The 10,100-nt window shown below is 41.3% G+C and overlaps 2 protein-coding genes across 6 annotated transcripts; one reads left to right on the top strand and one right to left on the bottom strand.

Moving 5' to 3' along the window:
• The first annotated feature begins 1,113 nt into the window (after positions 1–1,113).
• On the top strand, positions 1,114–3,909 carry LOC122015535 (metal transporter Nramp5-like). The gene is made up of 11 exons (XM_042572482.1): positions 1,114–1,399; positions 1,474–1,552; positions 1,625–1,744; positions 1,833–1,937; positions 2,031–2,322; positions 2,398–2,467; positions 2,573–2,746; positions 2,836–2,940; positions 3,029–3,160; positions 3,277–3,372; positions 3,455–3,909. The coding sequence occupies exons 1-11, from the start codon at positions 1,349–1,351 to the stop codon at positions 3,764–3,766; spliced, it is 1,536 nt and encodes a 511-aa protein (XP_042428416.1). The 5' UTR covers positions 1,114–1,348; the 3' UTR covers positions 3,767–3,909.
• LOC122015536 (26S proteasome non-ATPase regulatory subunit 11 homolog) lies at positions 3,910–7,726 on the bottom strand. Of its 5 annotated transcripts, none has more exons than XM_042572486.1 (2): positions 7,644–7,726; positions 3,910–5,436 (listed from the first exon to the last, which is right to left on the bottom strand). In XM_042572486.1, exon 2 carries the CDS (start codon positions 5,391–5,393, stop codon positions 4,125–4,127), a length of 1,269 nt encoding a protein of 422 aa, XP_042428420.1. In that variant the 5' UTR covers positions 5,394–5,436; positions 7,644–7,726; the 3' UTR covers positions 3,910–4,124. The 5 variants fall into 5 exon arrangements, with proteins under 5 accessions (XP_042428420.1, XP_042428418.1, XP_042428417.1 ...); XM_042572484.1 differs by having other exon boundaries at positions 7,633–7,698; XM_042572483.1 differs by having other exon boundaries at positions 7,294–7,656.
• Positions 7,727–10,100: the final 2,374 nt, after the last annotated feature.

The following is a 10,100-nucleotide window of genomic DNA, read 5'->3' as shown; positions in this document are numbered from 1 at the left end:
TTCGATCGACCGAACATGCTCCTTCCTTGTTCGTCAAGATTTGCTGAGATCTACTTTTACTGTGCATTAATGGTTGATTGGTTCGGTCGACCGATCTTACGGTTCGGTCGACCGATCAGCTCAATTTCCTTCTGTTTCTGATCGGTGTTGATTCTATGTTGAGTCATCAGGGTTCGGTCGACCGATCTTACTGTTCGATCGACCGATCATGGCTTGATCTAACTCGGTCTGTTCTGGTTTGATCTGAACACTGCTTTGATCTCTTCTTGTTTGGTCGATCAATCCTCCAGGTCGGTCGACTGATCCAACCGGACCTACAACACAGTGTTAGAGAAAAAGAATCCTGCAAAACAGATGTTAGCACAATAATATTATAATGCATGAATAATATAAAAGTCAGTAGAACTGTCTTGATCTCAACTTTGAAATCTTTCCGGTTTCTTCAGTTGTATCAACGACTTAAGGTTGTTCCCTATGGGAACCCGATCTCACTGTCGCTCCTTCAGTTGTTTACCTCAACCTACCTGCCAAACTTAGATCCTCCAGATCTATTTTGGACTTTTCACTTAGCTTTCATCGGCTCTCTAGGATTTTTTCCTTGATCTTCAGTCCTCCAGACCTCTCGATCGCACCGCCAAGCGTTGGGTCCCCTCGACCCACTTGGACTTGCACCTGGGTTCCATGATCTGCTAAGATTTCTCCTGCTTAGTCTCCAACTATGTCTTTCCGATTAAGTAAACAGTCTGCACACTCAGTCAATTTGTTAGATCACAATAAGACTTTAACTTGAACCTTTGACAACATCAAAACTTAGATTTAATTCTGGTACAACTTGGACCAACACATAGGACTTTTTAAAATTTAGTTACAGTGATAATCTTTATCTCGGAAGAAGAATTATTTGATACTATTTGAAAGAGAGGTAAATAGATACTTCATTTAATAATCCTTTACATGAAAGTCAGATGACTCATGATGTATTTTACATATGATAAAAATTAATTTCATAATCTATTATAATAACATTGTATACAAATATCAACGGCATCAATCCGTGATAAAATGTCATAAATTTTCAGTAATCACTGTCAATCGCTACATCTGTATAATTTATTCGTTTTGGGAGAACACATAGATGAGCTAAGAGCTAAGAGGAAGGTGCCCCTCCTCATGAGCCATGCTGCTTCTTTCTCTCTCTCTCTCTGTTTCTTTCCATAAAGAATCATGCCGAATGAGAACTGAGTTTACATTTATTTTAACCTCCCAAGAATGATATATATAAGAAGGCCACGAACAAGTGTAACATCACTGCAAGTAGCAAGAAAGCAAAGCAAAACAAAACAAAACAATGGAGGTGAATGGTGTCAGCACGGTGAGGCAAGCAGAACCCCAGCACCAGGTCCATTACTCCTTCTTCCTCCTCCTTAGAATGCAATTTAGTTCCTTGACGAGATCGATCATGAAAAATGGCAGGCACCTGGTTGGAAGAGGTTCCTCGCTCATGTCGGCCCTGGCTTTCTGGTCTCGTTGGCTTACCTCGATCCTGGAAATTGTAAACACCTCTCTCATTCTCCAAATGCATTCGTCTGGCTTACCTTGCTCATGTTTCTTACCTTCGTGACAGTGGAGACTGACCTACAAGCAGGAGCAGATCACAGATACGAGCTCCTATGGGTGATTCTGATCGGACTGATTTTTGCCCTCATTATCCAATCTCTATCGGCAAATCTAGGAGTGACTACAGGTATACATCTACAGCAATCTCAACTTATAATTTATCATATATATATTTTTTTTTGATTTTGTGGCTTGATATGGATCGATGCGTAAAGGGAGGCACCTGGCTGAACTGTGCAAGGCAGAGTACCCTGTTTTAGTGAAGTACTGTCTGTGGCTGCTGGCAGAGCTGGCTGTGATTGCTGCTGATATACCTGAAGGTCTCGCGATGGGATTAAGCTCGAGATCACAATTGCATTTTCTTCTTATTCTTCTTTTGTTCGGATTTTGATCTTTTTATTTTGGGCGTGCAGTGATAGGGACGGCCTTCGCTCTCAACATCTTGTTCCATGTTCCCGTTTGGGCCGGAGTGCTTGTGACAGGATTGAGCACTCTGTTGCTGCTGGGACTGCAGAGATTTGGGGTCAGAAAACTCGAGCTGTTTATCTCCCTCCTGGTGTTTGTAATGGCGGCCTGTTACTTCGGGGAGCTGAGCTACGTGAAGCCGCCTGCGACGGAGGTGATCAAGGGCCTGTTCGTCCCGAGACTCAAAGGCAACGGCGCCACCGGAGACGCCATCTCCCTCCTCGGCGCCCTCGTCATGCCGTAAGTAGACAAATTAACCGATCGAGCAGTTGCATGATCTGAAACATGTTGATCTCACCTCGACTTAATTCGCAGGCACAATTTGTTCCTGCATTCAGCACTAGTGCTGTCGAGGAAGACTCCACCTTCTGTCAAAGGGATCAATGTGAGCTCGATCACCACCGAATTTTTAAATCCGTTTTTTTTTTTTTTCTTGTAGTGGCCTTTTTGATGATCATTTTTTGTTTGGGTTTGTTTGTTTGGACTCCAGGATGCCTGCAGATATTTCTTGTTGGAGAGTGGGTTTGCGCTGTTCGTGGCGCTGCTCATCAACATCGCGGTGGTCTCGGTCTCCGGAACCGTGTGCGCGGCTACGAATCTTTCTGCTGCTGACGCTGACAGATGCAGTGACCTAACCCTAAACTCTGCGTCTTTCTTGCTAAGGGTATAGCCATGTTCATGTCGAATGGAAGAGAATCTCGTTGTCGGCTTCATTAATTGTGTTGTGTTTTTTTCCTTTTTTTTTTGTTGTAGAATGTGCTGGGGAAGTCGAGCTCCATCGTGTACGGAATCTCTTTGTTGGCTTCTGGCCAGAGCTCGGCGATCACAGGCACATACGCCGGTCAATATATCATGCAGGTAATTAATTAATCGATGATATAATATCGATTAAGGATGATAAAAATAATTATAAGAAAAATCTCTTTTGTTTTATTGATTTATTCAGGGATTTTTGGACATTAAAATGAGGATATGGGTCCGAAACCTCATGACTCGATGCATCGCCATTTGTCCCAGTCTCGTCGTGGCGATCATCGGAGGAACGGCCGGCGCCGGGAGGCTCATCATCATCGCATCGGTATAATTAATATATTATATTAGTGCCCCCTAAACTTTGAATATTATCAAAATTTCGAACGAATTATATTTTGCCCTCTCGATTATGAGATATTTGTATTTCACCCTGATTTGTAGATGATCCTCTCGTTCGAGCTCCCCTTCGCCCTCATCCCTCTGCTCAAGTTCAGCAGCAGCAGCACCAAGATGGGACCTCACAAGAACTCCATCTACGTCAGTGCATCTCCTTAATTATCTCAATTAAGCTAGTCCTCCACACGTTTCCATTATCGCTAATACTCTTAGGTGTAATTAGATAATTGTGATCTCGTGGATCCTCGGGCTGGGCGTAATTGGCATCAACATCTACTACTTGAGCACGAGCTTCGTGACGTGGATCATCCACAGCAGCCTCCCCAAGCCTGTTACAGTGCTGATTGGGATCGTCGTCTTCCCTGCCATGGCGGTTTACGTGCTCGCCTTGATCTACTTGACGTTCAGGAAGGACACGGTGGTGACCTTCGATGAGAAGATGGAGCACTCGATGGAGCAGGGAGGGCAAGGAATCAACAGGGGGACGGAGGTGGTGCCCTACAGAGAAGACCTTGCCGGCCCTCTGCCGGAGTAAAGATTTTCCGAGGGCAGGTTGGTTTTTATGAATATGAAGGATCTTGATGTGATTAATTAATGTCGAGTGTGTTTGTTGGATTTCATGTAACCAGTGCATTTTGCTATTCTCCCTAAGAAAAAGTTGTATTTGCAATATAGTCATACAAACATATCCAAGCATACATAATACGGGCGATGAAAGCCATAACACAGTTCATAAACAATAAAACTCAAAAGGACTGAAAACATAGTGGAGAAAAAATTAAGGACAATGTTCCTTTGGCAACCAAAACATTGATCAGATGATGGGGAGAGGTAAGAAATGTCAAATGGATTAGCCAAACATGTCGAGTAACTAAACTTCGACAGAGAAGATCTCATGCCATGATACGGGCTGATCTCACATAGAGACTGTCTACGACTTTGCCGATGTTGGCAATGGTATCCAGTGTTCCGGGGAAGATGGCATCGGTCTTGGGATCATCGAAGATGATAAGACATCCAGCACCTTGGTCCAGAGTCCCGGCAAACTTCTTGTCGAGTATCATCTGTGACAGCTTCTTTTCCACATGATCCAAGGGCAATTCAATCAACTCAGCAATATGAGCAATCTCAGCCTTTGAGTAGGGTTCAATCAACCTGCAAAGATTCTGCTCCAAAAGAGTATCGTACAAAGATGAAAGATGCCTGTGAACAATCGGATCCTCCTCGAGCTGGGCCTTGTAATCGCGGAGAGCAGTTTCAAAAAGTTTCAGTGAACGCTTTGAGTGTGCATCTGCAACAGCTTTCATCGCATCCAAATCAGGGCCCAGGTACTGCAAACCAGCTTTGGATGAGATTATGCCAGCAACATCATCGGCCTGGCTGACCATTATCTTGCACAGAAGCATGTACTTTAGGCTGAAGACTGCACGGGGATCCTCGAGAGAATTAAAAGCTTCAAATGCTTCAAAGAAGTAGCTGTAAGCTGTCTTGTAGTCCTTCTCTTCTGCGTGAAGGATCCCGCTTTGTAAATCTATGGTTCCTTGCTGTGCTGGTGGAACATAGATAGCGTTAGCAGCAGTTCTCGCTGCAGTCAGAGCAGCTTTTGCTTTTGGCAAGTTTCGAAGTGAAAAGTGAAGTTTGCTCTCTAAAAGGTCAATATCTACAAGCAGCAGCTTGTCATCCAGTCTTCTGACCTCCTTGATCAGGCCTGAAAGGAGTGTTAGAGCCTCAGAATATTCTTTGTTTTCCATCAGGAGAGCTGCAAGTCTTGCCTCAACTCGCTGCCTCAGAAATGTGCGTTTCTCAGCACGAGTCCACTCCACCATCTCTTTGCAAAGCGAGATTTGTAGATCAGAGGTTCCAGGAATCTTGGCAACAGCATCTATGATTCCTCTCACAATTTTTGCAGTTTTAGCTTTTGGAATTAATGAAAAAAAGGGCCTCAATTGGGTCAAAAGACTTCTCAAATCCTCAGCCTTCTTTTCTTGGATGAGAAGATCTGTAAGATTTGAAATAGCCTGTTCTTTTATGCGCAATGCCTCTGAAGAAGATGATGGGTTTGCAAGAACACCATAGAGAATGGAAATAGACTCTGCATGATCTTTAGCCTCCAGGGCCTGTGCTATTGAATCAGTAGTAGCAGGTACGTATGCAGCCTGCATTTCTGATCCGTTGAAGTTGTTTATATTATCAAAAATCTGCAAGCTGAAATACAACTATTTATTAAAATACGATATTATCGAAAGGAAATTCCAAGGACAGAGCAAGACTAAAGTACTGAAGAACCCATGCAAACTAAGTAAGCAATCCAGAAAAGCACAGCAATAATTGGCTTGGAGCAAGAAACATTGAGTTGAAAATTATAAGTTATAGATGCTTCAAGGAAAACCTTATAACAAAATGTCTTTCAATGAGAGATGATATCACACCTAATGTGGTCCAGTATGCCACAGGGAAACAAACAAAGAAGACATAAATCAGAACACCTTTTTGCTGAATGAATGCATCAATTACTAAGAGTTCTGTAGATTTCTCCATCTAAAGAACATATTCAATATAAACATAAACATTACCATTAAAAAAAAAAGATCTAGAAGCAAACTTCAATTTGATAAGTGATTTTCAATCAAATAATAATGATAATGATTATGAACATATAAAAAAAAAACTACATGTGATTTTTCATGGCTCAAGGCATCCTCAACCTAACTAATAGTGGAAAATGGCATATAAACAAGTGTGCATCTTTCGATTTCATTTAACTATTAATGAAAAATTGACTAAAGTATAAACATTGACAGAAAAGAATTTGCCACAGAAAGGTTCTTATCTGGCGCTGCCCTTCTTACAGGCTTAATGTGGTTAATCTGAGATGCATACAACCTAATACCTTGGAAGAATATTTAAGATTTATTGTAAAGATGACAGACAAATAACTGGCCAGCTCAAGTTTGTAAAAAATTATGCCAAAGAATAGCATCCTTAGCTTTCCAAATCTCAAAAGTTAGTTAATTTGGACAGAAAATTAAATGGAGAAAGAAATTTAAGAAGCATTAGCAACTTAAAGATGTAAGAAATATAGACGAGGTGATAAGGGACCTCATTAAGTTGCTCAAAATTATTTTCATCTTTGCATCCAGTGATGCGAACACAGAAAAATAGAGTTGGTGTGAGTTATTAATATCTTATAACTAAGGTGCAAAATATATTTTTTTAACATTTTTTTAGGACTAAAATTTAAAAATATAAGGGATTGATAGAAGAAAAAATATCAATGAATGGCATTGCCTTCAAGTTCAATATGTGGGGGAAGGCTCCTCAAGCCAGTTGAAGAAAGCAAATCTTTCCCCACCTACGTATTTTCTTTAGAGCCACATTTTCCCTCTGTTCTCGCTCCTCTTTTATTCTTATGGTCTCTCTCTCCCCTATGCGTTAGAGTCGCAAAGCTCCCTCTCAAAAAAAGTCCACGTTTCAAGCTCATTAGCCAGTACAAGTGATAGAAAAAGCTATGAAAAACACATATGATAACCAAAGCACATCTGACTTTCAAGGGAGAGGTGTGCTTCTGCCTTAAGTACTATATATTCCAAAGGAGTGGCTTGGATAGTAAGACAGAAGAAGACACATTTGTTGATACCAAAATTGTGCTTCTGGATTAGAATAGTATAAGCAAGTCCTTTACAAGAACTAAAGGATAATAAAGGACAACTGAATATGAATGTAGCCAACCAAATTTGAACCAAGCTTTTAGAATGGATCAAAGTCGATGACTGACCTATCAGATCCAACCTTGAATATCACATGTCAAAAAAAGTCAAGTATAGGTTTATATACTACAGCAATAGCATCAGAAGCATGCTTGCTTTCGGAGGCAAGTAGATTCAACTGTAGTGCAAAAAAAGTAGACAAGCATTGGATGAAAAAAACACCAAAATAAAGCAGGTCAGCACACAAGTCCGCGAAATTTAAAGGAGATCATTATTAAATTTAGCAGCAAACCCCTGCTCAAGAGATGGCAAACAAAATATCAGAATTGTCTAAAACCCGCAGCAGAAAAATTACCTACTTAAATGTTCATATACCATCACAACATAATTTTTAAGATGACGTTTGTATGGTGTCCTTGTTCAGTCCCCTATTTTAATCCACGAATTGGACTGACACAGGCAACAACATGATTCAGACCGCAATGCCCTCATTCATGTATACTTTAAAAATATCTCAAGCGTGAACCTAGCTGGAATCAGCAAGTTCAACGAGTAGCGAACAAAATACAGAATATACATCTTGCATACAGATCTAGATATAGAGAATCAACAGAAACAGATATCCGATGAAGGGGACAACTTGAGAACAGATCTAAAAACATTTCTGATGCAAGAGGGAAGGGAGAAGGCGCACTTGACGCTTACCAGCCCTCCGGCCGCTGTGATGTTCGTTAGGGTTGGTTCGAGTCGGGAGATACCCATCGAATTCTTTAGCACGGCTTCAATTTATTTGATGGGCTGGGCCGGGTTCCATTGAAAAACCCGGTCCAAACTTCAAATAACTCAAATTTACTTGTCCAAATTATTTAAACCAATTACTAACACAGCTCCAATTTAGTGTTACTTTGAAGCAAACAGTGAGAAGGTATCCCTTTTTAATTTTTTTTCTCTTTTAATTTGTTATTAAAAAACAAAAAAAGAAATAAATAGATTATTTATTTGTTTATTAAGGTTTTCTATTCCATTTTTTTTTCTCTTGAGTTTTTTTTTTCTTTTTTAATTGGCATATTAAAAAAATCAAGTTAGAGAAGTACATAGAATATTTTAGACAGGAAAATATAGGTAAGTATTTTATTAATAATTAAAATAAAGACATATGTGGATAAAAGGACTATTTTTCTGACAAATGTTTTTACTATTAGCTCACAATTTATTTTATTTTCTTAAAAACCCGCCAATGATAAAATGTATCCACTCAGAATTACAAGAGGAGTAAAATTTTGGATAAAAATTGTTGGTTTCATATGAGCGGTAAGAAAGGAGGTGAATTACCTTGATAAGAAAATTTAAAATTTTCTTTTGCTTTTCCATTTTAGCAAAGACAACGCAGGTTAGTTGAACAAAAGTTAATTAACATAAAAGAAAAGAAGTGGCAGGATTTACTTGGTTTGCAATAAGAGGATTGCTAGTTCAAGATAATGAAAGCTCCACTCAACAAATCTCCTTTAGATGAAGGTGGAGTAGCCTCTTATAATGTTGACAGCACAGAATTGTAAAGACAGTAATACAAATGAAAGCACAGAGTTCGTATTCGTGTGTTGTGCTAATGAAGAGGACCAACGCTCTATTCATAGCCTACTGGTCAAATTAGTTGTTTTGCTGACGTAGCATTTTCAGGCACCTGGACCCGGTTTGGGCACCCCAGCAGTGCACCTGATCTGCTTGCAATGGCTACCTAATGGCCTGAGGATAAAACTACATCCTCTCCCGGGCTCTTGAACCATTTCAGGAGCTTGGAGTGTCGTTGACTTGGACATTCAACGTCATCTATAGAAATGGCTCACCGAGGCACCCCTATGGTGCCAGGGGATCCGAGTGCTTGAACATGGTCTAGGTGCCTAGACAAGTCGACACAGTGTTAACTTGTCCGATCCTCCGCTCCTATCACTTGGGTGATACCCCGACCATCAATAGTTGAGCTCACTCAAATCCAATTAGGGCCTTCTCTCCTCGAGCGGTCTACCTCGGCTTCTCATCCCTCAGAAGCATCATACATGTTCTTCTCGGTCGCCGGTGTATTCTTCCGCAACACCTCGTCCCACAAATGCAGCAACTCGTAGACTCGTTTCTCGTGTCATTCTTTTCGCTAGCTGCATCTTCCGCTTGACTACTTGTGTTCCTAAGTCCTTGTACACTTAGACACAAGGATCAAATACAACAGGACCTAACTTAACCCGATTGATCACATCAAAACCTATCCGAGGTACTTATAATCTCTTCCTTTTGATGTATATTAATCCCAAGTTTGTTGGTGCAGCGGGGACGACAAGAGGGGAGGGGTGAATTGCCTGAAAATAAAGAATACCCTCTTCAAGACTTTTCAACTCAAAAAAAATAATAGCAACAATAAAATATAAAATAGCAGTAATAAAAGAGAGACAGGAAATTTAACTTGGTTACAACCCAGGGGGTTGTTAATCCAAGGTAGTCGAACAGCTCCACTAGAATGTCTCATTCACATCCTATCTCGAGTGTTGAGGGCACCTCCAACAACGTTGAGGGCGCCTCCAAGGGGTTTGACCGGATAAAACTCTATCCGATTGCAAACGACCACTTTGACCAGGTCGAAGGCGCCTCCAATGGCCTTGAAGGCGCCCTGGACTAGTTGTGGGCGCCTTCAAGGCAATGAAGGCGCCTCTAAGCCTGCAGTCAGCGCCTGCGCCTTCAGCTAGCTTTTCCAGCTCCTTTTGACTTGTTCTCTTCTTCCGAAGCTCCGATTGTTTGGGTGATTGCGGTCAACCGAAATAGGGCTCACCCGAACCCAATTTCCAGTCTTCTCCTCGAGCAGGCTTCCGACCTGACTTCTCATCCCTCGAACGTCGTGCACATTCTTCTCGTCCATCGGTGTACTCGTCTGTAGCTTTCTCATCCTTCGGACGCACCAAGCCCGTCAGCTCCCTTCCCATGCTGTTCTTCTCGCTAGCTGTGTCTTCCGCTCGATTTCTTGCGCTCCTAAGCTCCTGCACACTTAGACACAAGGATCAAATAACAAGCAGGACCTAACCTAACTTGTTTGATCACATCAAAACAACCACAGGGGTCCAACAATCTCTCCCTTTTTGATGTGCATCAACCCAAGTTCAAGTTAGGAAAAAAAAAAGT

The sequence above is a fragment of the Zingiber officinale genome, chromosome 8B, assembly GCF_018446385.1.
Source record: "Zingiber officinale cultivar Zhangliang chromosome 8B, Zo_v1.1, whole genome shotgun sequence".
NCBI lineage: Eukaryota > Viridiplantae > Streptophyta > Magnoliopsida > Zingiberales > Zingiberaceae > Zingiber > Zingiber officinale.
The sequence above is the reverse complement of the archived record's forward strand: the minus strand, read 5'-3'. Positions and strand labels throughout refer to the sequence as shown.

Bases quoted from the DNA above. Each gene is read 5' to 3' on its own strand.
- LOC122015535 (XM_042572482.1), top strand. From the start codon at position 1,349: ATGGAGGTGAATGGTGTCAGCACGGTGAGGCAAGCAGAACCCCAGCAC. The intron at 1,553-1,624 runs GTAAACACCTCT...CCTTCGTGACAG, and splicing joins TTACCTCGATCCTGGAAATT to TGGAGACTGACCTACAAGCA. The intron at 3,373-3,454 runs GTCAGTGCATCT...AGGTGTAATTAG, and splicing joins CTCACAAGAACTCCATCTAC to ATAATTGTGATCTCGTGGAT.
- LOC122015536 (XM_042572483.1), bottom strand. From the start codon at position 7,316: ATGGTATATGAACATTTAAGTAG. The intron at 5,437-7,293 runs GTAATTTTTCTG...GTTGTATTTCAG, and splicing joins GTATATGAACATTTAAGTAG to CTTGCAGATTTTTGATAATA.